Below are 23424 nucleotides of genomic sequence, written 5' to 3' on the forward strand. Positions count from 1 at the left end.
AGCCGGGAGACAAGAGCTCTCAAATTTGTCCCGTCTCCCCGAAAGATGGGAGGCAAGGGGTTTTAAAGGTTGAGAGAGAGAGCAAGTGCTGGGGTTTTAGGGAGGGGAGGGGAGAATGTGGACGTGCTGGCTGGCACCTCCCCATCAGTCTGTGTTTGGCCTTGAAGACTGAGTTTCCTTCCCTTGACTGTCTGGACTCTTTTGGTTTGTTTTCATCTTCAGCCTGCGTTTGGCCTTGTGAGGCTGAGTGTTGATGTCTAGACCTCAACTTCGTGGGAAAGACAGCTCACTCACATGCTAAGGAGGGAAGGAAAGACCTGGTTAGTTTTAAACAACAGTTGATTATGCTGAGTATGCACAGCTGCAGTTAGCAAAGCTTATCTCCAAGTTTTTGCTCTCTTCTTCCAGCCCAGGGAAGATTTTTTTAACCTCTTCATGCTCGGTTTCACTACGACCCATTACTTCTCCTTTTCCTCAGGTGATAGCAAGTGTGGCTGGATCAACCCACCTCACACTTTCTTGCTTTTTTTTTAATTTTGTCCCCTATGAATGCTTCCATAAACAAGCTATTTTGGTTTTGCATGTTCTGTGCTCTTTTTCTAAATGGAGGCATTCTTATGTATTCTTTTGTTCCTTCTTCAGCTTAGCTTTATGTTTGTAACATTCACCCATGTTATTGCATGTAGCTGTAATTCATTCATTTTCCCTTCTGTGTAGTATCCCATTGAATGCATACACCACAATTATCTATTCTACTATAAACAAGCATTTGAGTTATTTCCACTTGGGGCTATTAAAAACAATGCCGCAATGAATACTCTTGTACATGTACCATGGCACATATGTGCACAATTTTCTCTAGGGTTTATAACAGGTAATGGAATTAATGAATCATAGGCTTTATTTATCCTCAATTTTACTAGATAATACATACTGTTTTCCAAAGTGGCTGTACAAGTTAACATTCTCGCTAGCAGTGTATGAGTTCCTTCACAACACTTGATATTGCTTTAATTTTTAATTTTTGGGAATCTGGTGGCTGCCTAATTGTTTGCTTTTCCTGATTGTAAAAGTAATGCATGGGGCAGGCCCTGTGGCTTGGCAGTTGAGTGTGCGCCCTCCGCTACTGGCGGCCCGGGTTCAGATCCCAGGCGCGCACCAGTGCACCACTTGTCCAGCCATGCTGAGGCGGCATCCCACATACAGCAACTAGAAGGATGTGCAACTATGACATACGACTATCTACTGGGGCTTTGGGGAGAAAAAGGGGGAAAAAAAAGTAATGCGTATTCACTATAATTTTTTTTCAGTAAATACAGAAAAGTATAGAAAAGAAGTAAAAACTATCTGTAATACCATCACTCAGAAGTATCCACTGTTAATGTGGTGTACACTTTCAGACTTTTTTCTTTGTATACGCTCATGGTTCCCAAACTCTGGGCAAGGTGCCATGGGGAATAGCAATGAATTCACAGGCATGTTTCAAGATATTTTAAATTTTCAAGGGAAACAGAATCATGCTTGACATTTGTCAGACACCATGCAAGCTACCAGCTGAAGGTACTTCACAGTGCCAACATTTGATTGCATTATATTCTTTTTGATAATGTCATATCTTTGCAAAACTGGGTTTTCAGCAGTTGCTGTGATAAGAGTTACTGTGTTAAAATCAATGTGACATAAGTAATGAAGGTGGCAGTGTCCAACCTGATTTCAGCATTTGAGAAGTTGTACAGTGCCCAACAGGTGCAGACATCCCATTAGTAAGTAATGGTGGTTATTAAAGAATGAAACAAAAAATATTATTTTTAAAAATTTGTGTGTATTATTTTTTTTAACAGCTACTAAGTTGTTAGTCCATAAATAATTATTGAGTCGCATAGACCTAACTAATTAATAAACAGAACTATTAGGGATTTCTTTTGGCCTAGGGGTGCCACGGAAAATTATTGAAACACAAAGGGAGCCGTGAGCCAAGAAAGTTTGGGAACCTCTGTCATACACACTTAAAGAAATTTGAGATCACATTGTGACACTCTGGCTTTCAAAGTATCAAGGAACCTTCATCGAGTTGTGGATGAATCCTTTGTGGGGGTCAACAGAAGACAGAGGTAGCTGGTGCAGTCTTTGTCTTTGCCTAACTCTATGTTTCTATTACAACTGCTGCCTTGACAAGGTCTTGAATACTTCATGGCCTTATACCATATTCTCTGAGTGCATGAAGGGGCTAATTTGTTATAAAGAAATAACTTTATTGTTGTTTTATAAAAATGACATAGTCATTATTTTTTAAAATTTTAAGTAATATGGAATTGTACAAAGCAAGGAGAAAAAAAATCCAGATTCCTCAACTCAGAAATAACTGCTTATTGCTCACATTTGGTGGGTATCATTCCAGACGTCTCTCTGACATACATATAACAATAGAAAGTGATACATTTGTAAAAATGGGATTATCTATGGTACTCTTTTTATAGAAGCAATTACATTTAATTTTACTTAAATTCAATGAAAGTGAATTGCTGAATTTAAAGTGAGATTTCTTCCCAAGATATTATTTAATTAAAATATCCCTTAAAGTAGATATTATTTAATTAAAAATCCCTTAAAGTAAAAAAAAAAAGTTATTGTAAAAAAGAAGTTGGAGGCTTGTTTATACCACAGGTTTCAACCTTGCGCAGGATCTATTGATATGAAACCTTGGGAAATTAGAGCACTTACACCTCCCCTTCATCCCACCTTCCCTTTCCCTACCTCTGATTTTCAAAGAACATTATTTTTACATTGTCAAGGTTCAATTACATTTACATTATGTTCTATAATCACAATTCACATTGTTTTTAAGCCTTATTTCAATATTGCCAGTTCTTTTACCAAAGAGTCCAATTCCTGAATTATTTTGATCCACGTTCTCAATCATCTTGGATTCTTTTGCAAGTAGTTTTTCAAAAAAAAAAAGCCAGGGGTGCTCTGTCTGCTGAGTTGTTGCATGTTGGAGGATATTTATATGTTGGCTTTATTCAGTATCTGAAGGACAAATGGTCTTGGGTCTCATTTTTTCCTGCTTCACAGCTTTGTGGACATTGCTATATTGTTTGCTGGAAACGAATGGAGCCATGTAGAAGGGACTCTGCAACCAACCTCATTTTTTTCTCCTTTGTAGATGATTTGCCCTTTCTACCTAAATGTCTAGAAAATTATTTATCATCAGAGAACAGAAATGTCACCAGGCTATATCTTAGTATTGATTTTTTTGGGGGATTAGGGGTACAGAGTAGCCATTCAATTGTCAGACTTCATGCTGTTAATTGTTTGAACTTTTTTCTTCTATTTGTTCTGTTCCTTTTACCAAGAACAACAGTATATACATTGGCATTACTTTTTCCCTCTTTCATCTTTTTTTATTGTATTAAAATACACATAGCCTAAAATTTACCATTTTAATCTTTTCGTGTGTGTGTGAGGAAGATCAACCCTGAGCTAACATCCGATGCCAATCCTCCTCTTTTTGCTGAGGAAGATTGGCCCTGCACTAACATCCGTGCCCATCTTCCTCTACTTTATATGGGACGCAGCCACAGCATGGCTTGATAAGTGGTGTGTAGGTCCGTGCCCGAGATCCGAACCTGTGAACCCTGGGCTGCCGAAGTGGAGGGCACGAACATAACCACTATGCCACCGGGCCGGCCCCTCTTTTTTTTTTTTTTTTTTAAGGTGTGGAAGAGAATTTATTTACCTTTATAAGGCTTTACTTTCACAGTAAATACATACCCTTGGCACGGGAAGACTCTATTCAAGTTTCATAAATTGCCTTAAGAAGGTACATATTTAGGTTGATTTTATGAGGCTTTCAGACAGTGTTTGAGAAAATTAATGGTTATCAGGATTTGCATACATGATCACAATCAAAAAGTAAAATAAACCAAAGAAGACGACGTTCTTAACACCCTTCAAAACATAATAAATTGCAATTTCTACTCAAACGTCTATTCCTATGCTATATTCATTTGCTCTCAATTTATTTTCCATTTTACATGACATTTTTTTCTGAATATAGGTTACAAATGATCTTTGTGTTAACTCCCCAGTCATAATACCACAAAATCACTTGTTTTACTTTGCCTATACTTTTATCATTTAGAGTAGGATATGCTTATTAAGCCAGTTATACTCCAGGAACTTTGTGAATGAAAAACGTTAAGAGAATTAAGAGCAAACAGTGGAGTCATTATTTCACTGATCCTCATCCAATTTCAGGGAAAGCACTTCCTGAAAACAGCAATTTTGCCTGATAAATTCTTTCCATGTCTAAACAGAAACTGAAAGAAAAGTGAAATTATGGGAAACCTGTGATAGTTTATTAGACATTGTGTGCTTTTAATAGTTCAACACTGGCAATACTTGATGATCAAGAGTAAATTAATAGGCTAACATTTAAAAATGTATGCTTTAATAAGTATAAAGTATATAAAAAATTAGGCAAGCTTGTGGAGAAGCTGACCAAGATACATCAATTAGGAGATACGGTGTCCATCTAAATTTTCTGTATTTCATTTTTTTTACAGAATATTTATTAAAGTTGTTTAACGTACAGTTTCTCATTTGTCATTTTGGAAGTCCTTTATTGTAAAGACTATTCTTTTGTCTGATGACAAATAGCGGCCACATTGTCGCAATTATTCTGGACCTCCACGTTGAATAAATTCCATTTCTTCTTGAGACACAAGTTTTCTTCTGTATTTCTGAGGTAATGATTTTATTATTTCTGCAGTGTCTGGTGGAGCCTGATGCATCAGCCAGTCTGTGATTTACTTCCCTCAGAATGCTGTGAAATTGAAGGAGAGTGAGACGGTAGTCCCGCTGATCTCAAAACTTCTGATACATTGGGTTTAGGATTGTCTCTTCTGTCAGGGAATCTTTATTGAAGGAGTACATGGCTTGCCTACCTGAATGACCCTGCTGGCAGACGCCATCTTGCTGTGCATCATGACCCCCATTTTAATCATTTTTAAGTGTACAATTCAGTGGCATTAAGTACATTCAAAATGTTGCACATTTATCACCACTTTCCATTTCCAAATCTTTTTCATCATCCCAAACAGAAACTCTGTACCCATTAAACAATGACCCCATTTCCTCCTCCCCTCATCCCCTGGTAACTTCTATTCCACGTTTTGTCTCTATGAATTTTCCTATTCTAGGTACCTCGTAAAAGTGGAATCTACAATAGTTCTCCTTTTATATCTGGCTTATTTCACTTAATGTTCTCAAGACTCATCCATGTTGTAGCATGTATCAGATTTTATTTCTTTTAGAGCTAAATAATATTCCTTCATATGCATCTACCACTTTTTAAAAATCCATTTGTCTTGATGGACACTTGGGTTGTTTCCATCCAACCTATTACGAATAATGCTGCCATGCACATTGCTGTACAAGTATCTGTTTGAATCCCTGCTTTCAATTCTTTTGGGTATAACCTAGTGGTGGAATTGCTGGATGATATGATATTTCTATGTTTAACTTTTTGAGGAGCTGCCCATCCATTTTCCACAGTGGCTGCACCATTTTGCATTGTTACCAGCAGTGCACCAGGGTTCCAATTTTTCCACATCCTCACAACACTTATTTAAAAAAATTTTATTTTTTGATACTAGCCATCATAATAGATGTGAGGTGGTATGTGACTGTGGTTTTAGGTTTACAGAAAAATCTCACAGAAAGTACAGAATTCCCATAAATGCTGAATTTCTGCATTTCCTGAATGACTAGTGATGTGGAGCATCTGTTTGTGGCCTTATTGGCTATTTGTGGGTAGCCTGGGGACCCCACATGTGGCTGGCATCTGAAGCAAGTGCAGTCTTGTCGGGGATCTTGTTCTTTAACTTGTGGGATCTGATGCTAACTCCACTTAGTTGGTGTCAGAATTGAATTGAACTGTAGAACACCCAGTTGGTGTCAGATAATTGGTACCTGAACAGTCCCATCTTCAAGTTCACTGATTCTCTCTTCTGCGTGCTCCAATCTGATGCTAAACCTCTCTAGTGAAATTTTCATTTCAATTATTGTATTATTCAGCTCCAGGATTTCTATTTGGTTCCTGCTTTCTATTTATTTATTGACATTCTCTGTTTGTTGAGACATTATGCTTATGGTTTCCTTTAGTTCTTTGTCTATTGTCTGGGCATATTCAGGGACAAGTTTCTATTAATCTTTTTTCTTGTTAATGGTTATACATTCTTGATTCTTTGCATACATAGTAATTTTGTATTGAAAACTGGGCATTTTGAATATTATAATTCAGACAGCCTGGAAATCAGATTCTCCTCTAACCCCAAGGTTTGTTGCTACTGCTTGATAAGGATTGCAGTTTTTCATTTTAGTTACTTTTCTAAGCTATTTTTAAGACAGTATTGTTTATTGTGTTTGGCCGCTGAGTTTCTGTTCTGTTACCTTAGTGGTTACCTAGTGACTTGGCAGATATTTCCTTAAAGTTTTTCGCTATTTTGAATAGTGCTACTAGGAACACTCATGTAGAAGTTTCTGCATGGACATATGTTTTTAATTCTCTTGGGGATATAGCTAAGGGTACAATTTCTGGGTCATATGGTAACTCTATGTTTAACTTTTTGAGGAATTGTGAAATTGTTTTCCACAGTGGCTGCACCATTTTATATTCCTACCAGTAATCTATGAGGGTTTCAACTTCTCCACATCCATGCCAATGCTTGTAATTATCTGTGTTTTTTATTATAGCCACCTAGTGCTTGTGTAGTGGTATCTCCTTGTGGTTTTCTTTTGCATTTGACTGATGGCCAAGATATTGAGCATCTTTTCATGTGTTTATTGGCTATTTGTATATCATCTTTGGAGAAATGCTGATGAATTTCCTTTGCTCACTTTAGAAATAGACTTTATTTTTTAGAGCAGTTTTAGGTTTACAGAAAAATCTCACAGAAAGTAGAGTTCCCATAAATGCTGTTCTCACATCCCCATACACAGTTTGTCCTATAATGAAAATAATCACGCATTAGAGTAATGAGTTTGTTACAATTGATGAACGAATATTGATACATTAACTAGAGTCCATAGTTTACAATGGGATTCCTTCTTTTTGTTGTCCAGTTCTATGGGTTTTGACAAATGTATAATGTCACGTATCCACCATTATAGTATCATACAGAGTAGCTTCACTGTCCTAAAAATGCCCTTTGCTCCACATATTCATCTCTCCCCACCCCCAAGTCCCTGGCAGCCACTGATCTTTATGTCTCTATGACATTCTCCAGGATGTCATATAGTTAGAATCATTGAATATGTAGCCTTTTCAGAGTGCCTTCTTTCACTTAGCAATATGCACTTGAAGTTCCTCCATGTTTTTTCATGGCTTGATAGCTCATATCTTTTTATCATTTACTAATACTCCACTGTATGGATTATAGCAGTTTGTTTTTCTACTCACTGATTGAAGGACATCTTAGTTGCTTCCAAGTTTTGGCAATTAAAAATAAAGCTGCTCTTAACATTCGTGTGCAGATTTTTTGTGTGGATCTAAGTTTTCAGCTCATTTGGGTATATACCTGGAGTGTGATTATTGGACCTTATGATAAGTCTATGCTTAGCTTTGTAAGAAACTGCTAAGCTCTTCCAAAGTGGCTATACCATTTTGGGTTCCTACCAACAATGTATGATAGTTCCTTACTCCACATCCATGCCAGCATTTGATGTTGTCTGTGTTTTGGATTTTAGCCATTCTCATAGGTGTGTAGTGGTATCTCATTGTTGTTTTAATTTGCAATTCCCTGATGATACATGATGTTGAGCATCTTGTATCATCTTTCCCTTATTTGCCATCTGTATGTTCAGATCTTTTGCCCATTTTTTATTTGGGTTGTTTTCATATTGTTGAGTTTTAAGCATTTTGTTTTGGAGACCAGTCCTTTATCTTTTCATTCTATTAAGAGTATTTTTTGCAGAGCAAGAGTTTAATTTTAATTAAGTTCCACTTATTAATATTTTTCTTTTTGGATTGTGCTTTTGGTTTGTATCTAAAAAGTCCATTAAATTGCTTTTGCTCCTTTGTCAAAGATTAGTTGACTAATTTAGTGTGGGTTTACTTTTGGGCTTTCTGTTTTGTTCCATTGATCTACTTGTGTATTCTTTCACCAATACCTTACTATCTTGTTTACTATTGCTTTATAGTGAGAGTGGAAAGTGGTTAGTGTTAGTCCTCCAACTTTGTCCTCTTTCAATATTGTGTTGACTATTCTGGGGTTTTGCCTTTCCATGTAAACTTTAGACTCAGTTTGCTGATATCCACAAAATAGCTTGCTGGGATTTTGACTGGAAATGTGTTGTAGCTATAGATCAAGTTGGAAAGAACTGACATCTTGACAATATTGAGTCTTCCTATCCATGAACGTGGAATATTTCTTCATTTATTTAGATCTTCTTTGATTTCTTTTTTTTTTTTTTGATTTTTATTGATATTTTAATGGTTTCTAACATTGTGAAATTTTGGGTTGTACATTTTTGTTTGTCCATCACCCCATATATGACTCCCTTCACCCCTTGTGCCCACCCCCCACCCCCACTTCCCGGGTAACCACAGTCCAGTTTTCTCTGTCCATGTGTTGGTTTATATTCCACATATGAGTGAGATCATACAGTGTTTGTCTTTCTCTTTCTGGCTTATTTCACTTAACATAATACGCTCCAGGCCCATCCATGTTGTTGCAAATGGGACGATTTTGTCTTTTTTTATGGCTGAGTAGTATTCCATTGTATATATATATCACATTTTCTTAATCCAATCGTCAGTCGAGGGACACTTAGGTTGCTTCCACTTCTTGGCTATGGTGAATAATGCTGCAATGAACATAGGGGTGCATAAGCCTCTTTGGATTGTTGATTTCAGGTGCGTTGGATAGATTCCCAGTAGTGGGATGGCTGGATCATAGGGCATCTCTATTTTTAATTCTTTGAGGAATCTCCATACCGTTTTCCATAGAGGCTGCACCAATTTGCATTCCCACCAGCTGTGTATGAGGGTTCCTGTTTCTCCACGTCCTCTCCAACATTTGTTGTTTTTTGTCTTGGTGATTATAGCCATTCTAACGGGCGTGAGGTGGTATCTTAGTGTTGTTTTGATTTGCATTTCCCTGATGATTAGTGATGTTGAGCATCTTTTCATGTGCCTATTGGCCATCTGTATATCTTCCTTGGAGAAGTGTCTGTTCATTTCCTCTGCCCATTTTTTGATCGGGTTGTTTGTTTTTTTGTTGTTCAATTGTGTGAGTTCTTTATATATTATGGAGATCAACCCCTTGTCAGATGTATGTTTTGCAAATATTCTCTCCCAGCTGGTTGGTTGTTTGTTCATCTTGATTCTGATTTCATTTGTCTTATAAAAGCTCTTTAGTCTGATAAAGTCCCACTTGTTTATTTTTTCTTTAGTTTCCCTAGTCTGGGTAGGCATGTCATCCGAAAAGATTCCTTTAAACCCAATGTCAAATAGTGTGTTGCCTATATTTTCTTCTATGAGTTTTATAGTTTCAGGTCTCACCTTCAGGTCTTTGATCCATTTTGAGTTAATTTTTGTGAATGGCGATAGCACATGGTCCACTTTCATTCTTTTGCATGTGGATGTCCAGTTTTCCCAACACCATTTATTGAAGAGACTTTCCTTTCTCCATTGCATGTCCTTAGCACCTTTGTCGAAAATTAGCTGTCCGTATATGTGTGGTTTTATTTCTGGGCTTTCAATTGTGTTCCATTGATCTGTGTGTCTGTTTTTGTACCAGTACCATGCTGTTTTGATTACTATTGCTTTGTAGTATGTTTTGAAGTCAGGAATTGTGATGCCTCCTGCTTTGTTCTTTTTCTTTAGGATTTCTTTAGCTATTCGGGGTCTTTTGTTGCCCCATATAAATTTTAGTATTCTTTTTTCTATTTCTGTGAAGAATGTCATTGGGATTCTGATTGGGATTGCATTGAATCTGTAGATTGCTTTAGGTAATATAGACATTTTAACTATGTTTATTCTTCCAATCCACGTGCATGGGATATCTTTCCATTTCTTTATGTCATCGTAGATTTCCCTCAATAATGTCTTGTAGTTCTCATTGTATAGGTCCTTCACCTCCTTGGTAAGATTTATTCCTAGGTATTTTATTCTTTTTGATGCAATTGTAAATGGTATTATCTTTTTGAGCTCTCTTTCTGTTAGTTCATTATTAGCATATAGAAATGCAACTGATTTTTGTAGATTGATTTTGTACCCTGCAACTTTGCTGTAGTTGTTGATTGTTTCTAACAGTTTTCCAACAGATTCTTTAGGGTTTTCTATATATACAATCATGTCATCTGCAAATAGTGAGAGTTTCACTTCTTCGTTACCTATTTGGATTCCTTTTATTCCTTTTTCTTGCCTAATTGCTCTGGCCAAAACCTCCAGTACTATGTTGAACAGGAGTGGTGAGAGTGGGTAGCCCTGCCTCATTCCTGTTCTCAGAGGAATGGCTTTCAGTCTTTCCCCGTTGAGTATGATGTTAGCTGTGGGTTTGTCATATATGGCCTTTATTATGTTGAGGTACTTTCCTTCTATTCCCATTTTATTGAGAGTTTTTATCATAAATGGATGTTGTATCTTGTCAAATGCCTTCTCTGCGTCTATTGAGATGATCATGTGGTTTTTATTCTTTGTTTTGTTGATGTGATGTATCACGTTGATTGATTTGCGGATGTTGAACCATCCCTGCGTCTCTGGTATAAATCCCACTTGATCATGGTGTATGATCTTTTTAATATATTGTTGTATTCGGTTTGCCAATATTTTGTTGAGGATTTTTGCATCAATGTTCATCAGCGATATTGGCCTGTAATTTTCTTTCTTTGTATTGTCTTTGTCTGGTTTCGGTATCAGGGTGATGTTGGCCTCATAGAATGATTCAGGAAGTGTTCCATCTTCCTCTATTTTTTGGAATAGTTTGAGGAGGATGGGTATTAAATCTTCTTTGAATGTTTGGTAAAATTCACTGGAGAAGCCATCTGGTCCTGGACTTTTATTTTTTGGGAGGTTTTTGATTACTATTTCAATCTCTTTACTTGTGATTGGTCTATTCAGATTCTCCATTTCTTCTTGGTTCAATTTTGGGAGGTTGTATAAGTCTAAGAATTTATCCATTTCTTCTAGATTGTCCAATTTGTTGGCATATAATTTCTCATAGTATTCTCTTATAATCCTCTGTATTTCCATGGTATCCGTTGTAATTTCTCCTCTTTCATTTCTAATTTTATTTACTTGAGCCTTTTCTCTTTTTTTCTTAGTTAGCCTGGCTAAGGGTTTGTCTATTTTGTTTATCTTCTTGAAGAACCAACTCTTTGTTTCATTAATCCTTTCTACTGTTTTTTTGGTCTCAATATCATTTATTTCTGCTCTGATTTTTATTATTTCTCTCCTTCTGCTGGCTTTGGGCTTTGTTTGTTCTTCTTTTTCTAGTTCTGTTAGGTGTAATTTAAGGTTGCCTATTAGGGCTTTTTCTTGTTTGTTAAGGTGGGCTTGTATCGCTATGAGTTTCCCTCTCAGGACCGCTTTTGCTGCGTCCCATATGGTTTGATATGGCATGTTATCATTTTCGTTTGTTTCCAGATAGTTTTTGATTTCTCCTTTAATTTCATCAATGATCCATTGGTTGTTCAGTAGCATGTTGTTTAATCTCCACATTTTTGTCACTTTCCCAGTTTTTTTTTCCTGGTTCATTTCCAGTTTCATAGCCTTATGGTCTGAAAAGATGCTTGTTATGATTTCAATCTTCTTAAATTTATTGAGGCTTGCTTTGTTTCCCAACATATGGTCTATCCTAGAGAATGTTCCATGCGCGCTTGAGAAGAATGTGTAGTCAGCTGTTTTTGGGTGGAGTGCTCTGTATATGTCTACTAGGTCCATCTCGTCCAGTTTTTCATTTAAGTCTAATATTTCTTTATTAACTTTTTGTCTGGATGATCTATCCATTGCTGTAAGTGGGGTGTTAAGATCCCCTACTATTATTGTGTTGTTGTTGATTTCTCCTTTTAGGTTTGTTAATAGTTGTTTTATGTACATTGGTGCTCCTATGTTGGGTGCATATATATTTATAAGTGATATGTCTTCTTGATGGAGTGTCCCTTTTATCATTATATATTTCCCTTCTTTGTCTTTCTTAACCTGTTTTATCTTGAAGTCTACTTTGTCTGATATGAGTATGGCAACACCTGCTTTCTTTTGTTTGCCATTAGCTTGGAGTATTGTCTTCCATCCTTTCACTCTGAGCCTGTGCTTGTCTTTAGTGCTAAGATGTGTTTCCTGAAGGCAGCATATTGTTGGGTCTTGCTTTTTAATCCATCCTGCCACTCTGTATCTTTTGATTGGAGAGTTCAATCCATTTACATTTAGGGTCATTATTGAAATATGAGGGTTGAATGTTGCTGTTTTATCACTTATTTTCTGGTTCTTTTGCATTTCCTTTGTTTCTTGTCTCATTTGTTTTGGACTGCCAATTCAGTTTGGTTGTTCTGTCTTATGATTCTTCTAGTTTTCTCTTTGTTTATCATATGTGGTTTTAATTTGATTATTTGTTTAGTGGTTACCTTGAGGTTTGGGCGAAAAATCTTCTGTATGAGATAGTCCATTATCTGATAGCCTCCTATTTCCTTATACTAAGTCAATTCAGTCACTTTCCTCTTCCCCTTCTAAGTTGCTCTTGTTATACCTTATTCTATCTTGTGTTGTGGCTGTGTGTTTACAGTGATGAGGTTAAATTTATTTTTGGTGAATTTCTTCCTTTGATCTTTGAGTTTAGTATTTAAGTGGTTGCTAACCTATTCCGGTAAAGATCTACTATTTCTCTGATTTTGTCTACCTACTTTTCTCCTTACTCCAGGATTTGTGTTCCCTTTCTCTTCTTGTTTTCAGGCCTGAGGGCCTTCTTGAGTATTTCTTGTAGTGGCGGTCTCGTGGCCATGAACTCCCTTAGCTTTTGTTTATCTGGGAGAGTTACTATTTCTCCATCATATTTGAAGGATATTTTTGCTGGATAGAGTATTCTTGGCTGAAAGTTTTTGTCTTTTAGTATTTTGAATATATCATTCCAGTCTCTTCTAGCCTGAAAAGTTTCTGTTGAGAAATCCGCTGAGAGCCTGATGGGAGTTCCTTTGTACGTTATTTTTTGTTTTTGTCTAGCTGCCCTTAATATTGTTTCTTTGTCGTTGACCCTGGCTAGCCTTACCACTAGGTGTCGTGGTGAAGGCCTTTGTCTGTTAATATATATAGGAGTCCTGTTGGCTTCGCTTACTGGTATTTCCTGCTCCTTCCCCAGATTTGGGAAATTTTCAGCTATTATTTCCTTGAATAGGCTCTCTGTTCCTCTTTCCCTCTCCTCTCCCTCAGGAATACCTATAATTCTTATGTTACATTTTCTAATAGAGTCCGATATTTCTCGGAGTCTTTCTTCATTTCTTTTTAGTCTTAGTTCTCTCTCTTCTTCCATCTGGAGTATATCTGTATTCCTATCCTCTAAAGTACTAATTCTTTCCTCCATATTGTCAGCTCTGTTCTTTAAAGATTCCAGATTCTCCTTTATCTCCTCCATTGTGTTCTTCATCTCCATCAGCCCTGATAGGTTTTTCTTTATGATTTCAATCTCTTTTGTGAAGAAACTCCTAATCTCATTTAATTGTTTGTCTGTGTTGTCTCGTATTTCGTTGAGTGTTTTTATGATAGCTATTTTGAAATCTCTGTCATTTAGTTTATGGATTTCTGTGTCTTCGGGGTTGATTTCTGGGTGCTTGTCATTTTGTTTCTGGTCTGGTGATTTCATATATGTTTGCATTGTGGTTCCTGTGTTGGTTTTGATTTTCCTCATCCTGGAAGTCTCTGGTTGCAATTTCCACCTGCCGCCACTGTGTGGTGGTAAAGGGCTGTGTAGTCTAAGCCCCCTGCGCTCTGCCCCAGTTTTTCTGCTGCGATCCGCAGTTTTGTTTTGTTTTGTTTTGTTTCTTTTCCCCACTGCGATCCACGGGTCCAGTCCAGTTTATTCAGGTCTGCCTCGGACCGCTAGATCTGGTCGAGCTGCAGACTCCGGGTTGTGGGGAGGGGGGAGCTCTCTCTTTTGCCCTCTGGGTCCCTGACGTGGGAGGCTTCTCGTTTGCCCCTCTTTATCCGCTCTCTGGGTTGCTCAGATGTTGATGGTAGCCCTGTGGCTCCTCTGAGCCCTCTGTGCGGGAGTTTCCCACTGGCTGAGAGCGCCCGAAGAGCTACAGTTTCCCGCCGAGGGCCGCCCCTCCCCCCTCTCTGGGAGCCGCGCGGACCGGATGGCTGATCTGATGGGGAGGGAGCGGAGTTCTCCTTACCTCTCCCCACTTCCTCCGGGGGCCCAGCATGTTCCGCTCTCAGATGTGCGGCAGTGTGGATCCCTCCGCTCCAGCTTTTGACTGTCTGGGATTCCGTTGTTGGTCTGTGGCTGTTACTTTTGTTGTATTTTGTGGGGGAAGAATTCACGGGAAAGCTCACTCCGCCATGATGCTGACGTCACTCCTCTCTTCTTTGATTTCTTACATCAGAATTTGTAGTTTTCTTCATATAGTTCTCGTGCATGTTTTGAAATATACCTAAATTTTTTTTTGTGCTAATGTAAATATTATTGTTTTTCATTTCAAATTCCAAGTGTTCATTGCTGGCATACAGAGAAGCAATGGACTTTTGTAGAATAACCTTGCGTCCTGAAAGCTTAGTATAATCACTTATTAGTTCTAGGAATTTTTTTGGTTGATTCTTTGGAATTTTCTACACAGACAATCAGGTCATCTGTGGACAAAGGCAGCTTTATTTCTTATTTCCCAATCTGTATACTTTTTATTTTCTTTCTTTGTCTTATTGCATTAGCTAGAAGTTCTATTACATTGTTGAATAGGAGTGGTGAGAGGGGACATCCTTGCATTGTCCCTAATATTAGTAGGAAGGCATATAGTTTCTCTCCATTAATGTGATGTTAGCTGTAGAGTTTTTGTAGATTTCTTTATCAAATTGAGGAGATTCATCTCTATTCCTAGTTTGCTGAGTGTGTTTTTTTTTTACTATGGTAAAATATACATAACAAAAAGTCTACCATTTTAACCACTTTTTTTTTGGTGAGGAAGATTGGCCCTGAGCTAACATCTGTTCCAATCTTCCTCTTTTTGCTCGAAGAAGATTGTCACTGAGCTAACATTTGTGCCAATCTGCCTCTATTTTGCATGTGGGACACTGCCACAGCATGGCTTGATAAAGTAGTGTGTAGGTCCATGCCCAGGATCCAAACATGCGAACCCCAGGCCACCGAAGCCGAGCGCACAAACTTAACCACTACACCACTGGGCCAGCCTTGCATTTTAACCATTTTTAAGTGTAAAATTCAGTGACATTAAGTACATTCCAAATGTTGTGTAACCATCACCACTATTCAGAATTTTCTCATCATCCCAAACAGAAACTCTGTACCCATCAAACAATAACTCCCACTTACCCCTCCCCCAAACCCTTGATAATCTCTATTCTACTCTCTATGAATTTAACTATTCTAGGTACCTCATTGTGAAATAATAGAAAATACATATATTGGTCTCTGACCCCAGTTCCTGGCACAGAGCTCTTAAAACCCTTGTAATTTCCTAAGTAATATGGGGAGTAGAAGCATCTTTTGTTTTCATATTTGGTCTTTGACCCCAGTTCCCGACACAGAACTCCTAAATCCCTTAGAATTTCCTGGGTGGTAGGAGTGTCTTTTGTTTTAATAGGGCAACTACTGGTGAGCTCCTAGATACCTTCAGAATGGGGGCTGGTCACGAGAAAGACCAAGTCATGATTAGAAGCTTGGAACTTTCAGCCCCACCTCCCATCCCCTGGGAACGGGAGAGGGGCTGGAGATTGAGTTAATGATCGATCATGCTTACATGATGAAGCCTCCATAAAAATCTCAAAAGTACAAGGTGTGGAGAGCTTCTGGGTTACTGAACACAAGGAGGTACCAGGAGGGTGGTGCGCCTGGAGAGGGTATGGAAGCTCTGTGCCCCTTCTGCTATACTTACCCTATGCATCTCTTCCATCTGGAAGTTCATCTGTATCCTTTATCATATTCTTTTTTAATAAACTGGTAAGCCTGGAGCAAGTGTTTCCCTGAATTCTGTGAGCCATTCTAGCAAATTATCGAACCCAAGGAGGAGGTTGTAGAAACCCAGATTTATAATCAGTTGGTAGAAGAACAAGTAACAACCTGAAACTTGCGATTGGCATCGGAAGTGGGGGCAGTCTTGTGGGACACAGCCCTTAACTTGTGGGATCTGATGCTAACTACAGATAGATGGTATCAGAACTGAATTTAATTGTAAGACATCCATCTGGTGTCAAAGAATTGGTTGGTGTGACAAAAATTCCCACACATCTGATGTCAGAAGTATTGTGTGTGAGAGTAAAGAAGAAACATAGGGGAATTTTTCCTAGACTCATATAAATGGAATCAGACAGTATTTGTCTTTTTGCCTATGGCTTATTTCCCTTAGAATCATGTTATGAAGATTCATCCAAGTTGTAACATATATCAGAATTTCATTCCTTTTTAAGGCTGAATAATATTCCATTGTATGTATTTACTACATTTTGTTTATCCATTTACCTACTGATAGACATCTGGGTCACTTCTACCTTTCTGCTATTGTGAATAATGCAGCTATGAACATTGGTGTACAAGTATGCGTTTGATCCCGATTTCCGTTGTTTTGGTTATATAACTAGAAGTGAAATTGCCACATCATATGGTAATTCTATATTTAATTGTTAAAGACCTCACAGACTATCTTCCACGGTGGCTACACTATTTTATATCTCCATAAGCAATGCACAAGATTTTCAATTTGTCTACATCCTTGCCAACACTTGTTATTTTCCATTATCTTCTTACAATAGCCATTATAATAGGTATGAAGTGAAAATCTTGTGATTTTGTTTTCTACTAAAACTTTTACTGTTAAAACAGTAAGAACTAAAGTTCTTACAGTAAGGGTTTTATTTTTATCCATTTTCAGTTAATTTTTGTTTATAGTGTTAGATAAGGGTTCTACTTCATTCTTTTTCATGTGGATTTCCATTTTTTCCAGCACCATTTGTTGAAAAGACTGTGCTTTGCCCATTGAATGGTCTCAACAGCCTTGTCAAAAATCATTTGACCATATACACAAGGGTTTATTTTTGGGCTCTCAATTCTGTCCATTGGTCTATATATCTATCTTTATGCCAGTACCATACTATTTTGATTACTGTAGCTTTGTAACATGTTTTGAAATCAGGACATGTGAGACCTCCAATTTTGTTCTTAATCAAGATATTTTTGGCTATTTAGGTCCCTTGAGATACAAATTTTAGGATGGGTTTTTCTATTTCCGCAAAATGTCCTTGGGATTTTGATAGGGATTGCATTGTATCTGTAGATCACTTTGGGTAATAGTGTCATCTTAACAACATTAAGTCTTCCAATCAATGAATACAGGGTGTCTTTATTTATGTCTTCTTTAATTTCTTTCAGCAATGTTTTATAGTTTTCAGTATACAAATTTTTCACCTCCTTGGTTACATTTACTCCTAAGTATTTCATTCTTTTTGATGCTACCATAAATGAGATTGTTTTCCTAATTTCCTTTTTGGATTGTTTATTGCTAGTGTATAGAAAGGCAACTGATTTTTTGTGTTGATTTGTATCCTGCAACTTTGCTGAATTTTTTTGTTAGGTCTGACAGTTTTGTGGACTCTTTGGGGTTTTCTACATATAAGATCATGTCATCTGTGAACAAAGATAACTTTACTTCTTCCTTTGCAGTTTGAATGCCTTTTTATTTCTTTTTATTGCCTAATGCTCTGGCTAGACCTTGCAGTACTGGGTTGAACAGAAGTGGTGAAAGTGGGCATCCTTGTCTTGTCCCTGATCCTCGGGGGAAAGCCCTCCGTCTTCCACCATTGAGGATGACGTTAGCTGTGGGATTTTCATATATGGCTTTTATCATGTTGAGGAAGTTCCCTTCTATTCCTAGTTTATTAAATTTTTTTTTTCAAGGCAGGGCGTGAATACTGATATAGTGGGATTAATATCTATCACATTTGTTACTTTTTCTATTTGCTGCCCTTGTTCTTTTTTTCCTCTCCTACTCTTTCTGCCTTCTCTGGTTTTAACTGAGCATCATTTTACATGATTCTATTTTCTCTCCTCCCATAGAATATTAATTATACTTTTTTTGTTTTTGCTTTTTTTAGTGGGTACCCTAGAGTTTGCAATATACTTTTGCAACTAATCTAATTCCATTTTCAAATAACACCATTCTGCTTTCTGGGTAGTGCAAGTGCCTTATAACAGAGTATCCCCAATTCCTCCTTCTCAAAGCCCATAGTATTGCTGTCAGTCATTTCAGTTATCCATAAGCGATAATAACCAAATATATTGTTGTTATTATTTTCAACAAACTTTTATCCATTAAATCAATTAACAACAAGAAAACAATATTTTATTTTACCTTCATTCCTTCTCTAAGGTTCTTTCTTCCTTTATGTATATCCACATTTCTGATGTATATCATTTTCCTCCTTAATCTAAAGACTTCTTCTAACATTTATTGCAAGCAAGTCTACTAGTGACAGATTTCCTCAAGTTTTATTTGTCTATGAAAGTCTTTATTTCTCTTTCACTTTTGAAGGATAATTTCCCTAGATACAGATTTCCAGCTTGATGAGTTTTTTCTTTCAATACTTTAAATATTTCACTCCACTCTCTTCTTGTTTGCAGAGTTTCTAAAGAGAAGTCTGATGTAATTTTTCCCCTTGCTTCTCTATAGGTAATGTGTTTTTTTCCTCTAGCTTCTTTCAAGATTTTCTCTTATCTTATATTTTCTGCAGCTTCAATATACACTTAGGTGTAGAGTTCTTGGTATTTATGTTTCTTGGTGTTCTTTAACTTTCCTGGATCTGTGGCTTGATGTTGGTCATTATTGAGGAAAATTCTTGGTCATTAATACTTCAACTATGTCTTCTGTTCCTCTCTCTCTTTCTTCTCCTTGTGGTATCCCCATTATCTGTATGTTATACCTTTTGTAATAGTCCCACAATTCTTGGATATTCTGTTCCATTGTTTTCATTCATTTTCGCTTTGCATTTCATTTGGGAAGTGCTGTGGTCTGAAAGTTTGTGTCCCCTAAAAATTCTTATGTTTAATTCTAATCTTCAGAGGTGGTGGATGGATGGATGCAGAGACCTCATGAATGGGATTAGTGTTCTTATAAAAGAGGCCGCAGAGGGATCCTTTGTCCCTTCCACCATGTGAGGATACAGTGAGAAGGTGCTGGCTCTGAACCAGGAAGAAGGCCCTCAACAATGCAACCATGCTTGCCCATTGAGTTTGGACTTTCAGCCTCCAGAACTGTGAGCAATAAATTTCTATTGTTTATAAGCTACCCACTCTGTGATATTTTGTTGTAGCAACTCAAACAAAGAGAGAAAATGCTCTGGGAATATTTTTAAATGGTTCCATTTCCCCTACCTCCTATGGAAGCATGAAAGGATTTTTCTCTGATCTACACCCTGAGAACCTGATGGAGCCCCTGAAGATAAAATTCATGGGAGTGTGGGGCCCACCTAAGACAAGACCCCCTTGAAATTTTTAACTCTGAAGCTTGCCCACGTTAAGTCCCCAGCAATTTGTCACTTACAGTTGCAGTTTTCCTATCCTGGTGCTGGCTCCAGCTGCCTCTGCTCTGGTAAGCTGTATCTGCCTATCTGCCCCTCCAGTTTGGGGGGCAGGAGTTAGCCTTGTGACCTCAATTCTCTGGTGTATCTAAAAAGAGTGGTTGATACTCAGTTTTTCAGTGTTTCTCTTTGTGATATTGTGATATCCATGTTCATGGTTCCTGAAACAAGAGCTTCTAAATCCCTTAGAATTTCCTGAGTGATAGGGTGAGAGGAGCATCTTTTGTTACTCATGATGAGCCCCTTTCAGCCATACCTAAGTTCATGCTAATAAAGTGACCCTTTGTGGGCCCTAGATAGCTTCAGGATGGGGACTGGTCAACACAAAGACCAATATATGATTAGAGGGTTGGAACTTTCAGCCCCAGCCCCCAATCTCCAATGAGGGGAGAGGGGCTAGAGATGAGTTCAATCACCAATGGCCAATGATTTAATCAATTATACCTATGTAATGGGATCTCCATAAAAACCTCTAAACAACAGGATTTATAGAACTTCTGGGTTGGTGAACACATGGAGGTGCTGGGAGGGTAGTGTGCCCAGAGAGGGCATGGAAGCTTTGAGTACCATCACCCCTATTCGTTCCCCTATGCGTCTCTTCCATTTGGCTGTTCCTGAGTTCTATCCTTTATGATAAACCAGTTATCATACATAAAGCATTTTCCTGAGTCCTGTGAGCTATTCTAGCAAATTATCCAATCCAAAGAAGGGTCATGAGAACTCTCAGTTTATCACTGGCCAGTGAGAAGTACGGTTGGCCTGGACTTACAACTGGCTTCTAAAGTGGGGGGCAGTCTTACGGGACTGAGCCCGTAACCTGTGGGGTCTGACACTAACTCCAGGTAATTAGTGTCAGAATAGAATGGAGTCATTGGACATCCAGTTGGTGTCGGGAGATTTGGAGAATTTATGGTGTGGAAAAAACTCACACATTTGGTGTCAGAGGTGTTAGAGTAGAAATGAAACATAGTACTCTTGTTTTGAGGACGGGATGATGACTTCCAAGCTCCTTGCTGGTCACACTGGAAACACAAAGTCTTCTATTTAGTTTTTAATTTTTTTATAATATTTTTAGATTCCAACAGTACTTAAATTTTTCCTCTGGCGATTTGGCAATGGATTCTTGGATATGACAACAAAAGCAGAAACAACAAAAGAAAAAATAGATAAATTGGGATTCATCAAAATTCAAACTTTTGTGCAACAGAGGATACTATCAAGAAAGTGAAAAGACAACCTACAGAATGAGAGAAAACATTTGCAAACCATACATCTGATAAGGGTCTAGTATCCACAGTATATTAAAAAATGCTTATAACTCAACAACAGAAAGACAAGCAGCTCAATTTAAAAATGAGCAAAGGACTTGAATAGACACTTCTCAAAAAAAGATGTACAGATGGCTAACAAACTTGAAACCATGAAAAGATGCTCGACATCATTCGTAATTTGTATTATAGATGCAAATTAAAACCACAATGAGACACTTCACACCCACTAAAATGGTATAATAATTTAAACAAACAAGAGAAAATCACAAGTGTACTAAATGGCATTGGACTGTACACTTGAAATGGTTAATTTTATGTTATGTAAATTTTACCTCAGAACTTTTTCTGAATGTTTTATTCTCTAGCATTCTTTTCTATATCATGGATGCAATATTTGTTATTATCCCTTTGAGGATATACGTTTTCTTCTCCCTATAAAGTCTCTGTTTCTTTCCAGTTGCTTTCTTGTATAATTGGTTTTTCACAGCTGTCTGAAAATCCTAGGCTGCTTGTTCACATTTCAGAGAGGGAAATGAAAAGCTAATGAGAACACTGGTCCATTGGTGGGCTTGGAACTGTGAGCTACACTCTAGGTAATCTGGTTGGCTTGTGTTGGGGAGTCCCCCAAATTAGTAATTTTTTTTAAGGATTTTCTATTTGGGCTGGTCAAATTTCCTATAAAAGGCTCTCAAAAATCTCCTGCTGGGAGGGTGCAGGCATAACGGCCAGCATTCTGGGAGCTGAGCAGCAGAAGAGAACATAGATTTATTTATTAGTTAATATGAAAGTTGTCACAAAAATTTACTAAATGACAAAATACTAAAAGTCATTGTTTAGATAGGTTTTATAGCCCCAAATATTATCAGCACACATTTTAAATTTTAAGGTGTTTATTTTATAAAAGCTTATATGGCACTACCTGAGATAGGACTTGAACAGGCACTTAATATACACTCACTGACAAGGTTAAATACATTAACAGAGAAAAACAAAACTAGATCAGCAATTAATTTTAGAGGACAACGAATTGCTTTCCTGGAAGAAGAAAGATATTCAATATAAGAAAGAGTAAAGAACACTTAGAGCAGGGAAAATCAAATTTACAGATTCAAAAACCATGATAAAGTTAACGTTTGGGAGAAAAGTTTACTCAAAATTATAACTCATTTCTTGATCTTCAAGAGGATAGTGCAGATGCTCAGAATAACTAAGGAAACATCACTGATAACCTTTCCGCCCACAGTTGAGAGCAAAACCACTGTCCAGACGGCAAGGTCACTTCGCATGCTCCATGTATGGCATTGGTGACAATGCTTTTATTTTAGCCACGCTCGTTGAAAACTCTTATTAAAATTCCTGCTAAAAGAACAGCAACAGCAACAACTAAAGCTATTCCTCGATAGAAAATCAACTGGCTCACTGTCAAAACATCTCCAATGGTGGGCACTGTGTACTGGTTGTTTTCATCCATTTTCATCAGTTGGGTGGTCTGGCTCTCTGGTCTGATGACATCGGGTAAAATCACTCCATCGGTTACCTCCTTTTTCAAGGTAGGTAGATCTGTGTACAGAGAACAGTGGGGTATTTACTTATGTACTAGGTTGCGTAAAGGGATGTTACTGAAGGTTACACAGGAATACATTGTAAACAATGACCATCAATCATTAACTGGCATATGTGAAATTACATTAAAAATATTTCATAGGAGAACCCAGAATTGATCTCCCAATTATTAGGCCAGAGACAAGTTTTATTAAGCAAGAGAACAGGATCTCATAAACTAAGCAGCTCTGGCTACACTAGGTTTTAGTCTCTTCAGACAAAAATAAGAGTACACTGGAGAATGTCCTCCGCTACCTGTCGGAGTAGGCACGGTCTCTGTAATTCCTTTCAGCCCAGCTCGAACCTGCGCCTAAAAACAAGTGGCACATAAGTAGATGAAGTATAAGTCAAGTTAGGCTAGTACTCTTTTGTTAAACCTTCATTTAAGCTACTACTGAAACTATTGCTATAGGATAACAACATCTAGCACAGTGTTTTCTGTCCTGAAAATGCCAATACCAACAGAACAAAACACTAGACAACCACTGTTCTCCCCAGTACTCAGCTCACAATAATAATATAAAAAGCTACTTGTTGCCAAGCTGCAACTGGGATATATTTTTTGCACTAGTGCCCTTTAGTGTTCTCAAACACTGAAACGCATAAAGTCTAAAGATAAATGGTGTTATCATCTAATAGGTAGTTTATGGTCCAACTTAATGTTCTGTACACTTATTCCCCCCATAAATCAAACTGAAAATAGGAAAGACAGAATGCATCACAATTAGGAAAATCAACAGGGATTTGAAACCTAGA

The 23424-nt window shown here is 37.6% G+C and overlaps 1 protein-coding gene, 1 long non-coding RNA gene and 1 pseudogene across 2 annotated transcripts in view; 1 reads left to right on the plus strand and 2 right to left on the minus strand.

Moving 5' to 3' along the window:
• Positions 1–19493, plus strand: part of LOC131416886 (uncharacterized) — a 64429-nt gene extending 44936 nt beyond the window's left edge. The window contains exon 3 of the long non-coding RNA XR_009222646.1: positions 19278–19493. This is a non-coding gene — a long non-coding RNA (uncharacterized LOC131416886). The remainder of the gene's footprint in view (positions 1–19277) is intronic.
• On the minus strand, positions 4677–4988 carry LOC131416885 (alpha-ketoglutarate dehydrogenase component 4-like; annotated as a pseudogene).
• Positions 19494–21683: 2190 nt separating the features above from the next.
• LOC131416887 (multidrug and toxin extrusion protein 2-like) overlaps positions 21684–23424 on the minus strand; it is a 69382-nt gene continuing 67641 nt past the window's right edge. Inside the window, exons 15-16 of the mRNA XM_058559658.1 lie at positions 22924–22978; positions 21684–22626 (exon numbers count right to left, since the gene is read on the minus strand). Of these exons, the coding sequence (XP_058415641.1) occupies positions 22388–22626; positions 22924–22978 (294 nt within the window). The 3' untranslated portion in view covers positions 21684–22387. The remainder of the gene's footprint in view (positions 22627–22923; positions 22979–23424) is intronic.

The sequence above is a fragment of the Diceros bicornis genome, chromosome 18 (genome assembly GCF_020826845.1).
Source record: "Diceros bicornis minor isolate mBicDic1 chromosome 18, mDicBic1.mat.cur, whole genome shotgun sequence".
In the NCBI taxonomy this organism is placed as follows: Eukaryota; Metazoa; Chordata; class Mammalia; order Perissodactyla; family Rhinocerotidae; genus Diceros; species Diceros bicornis.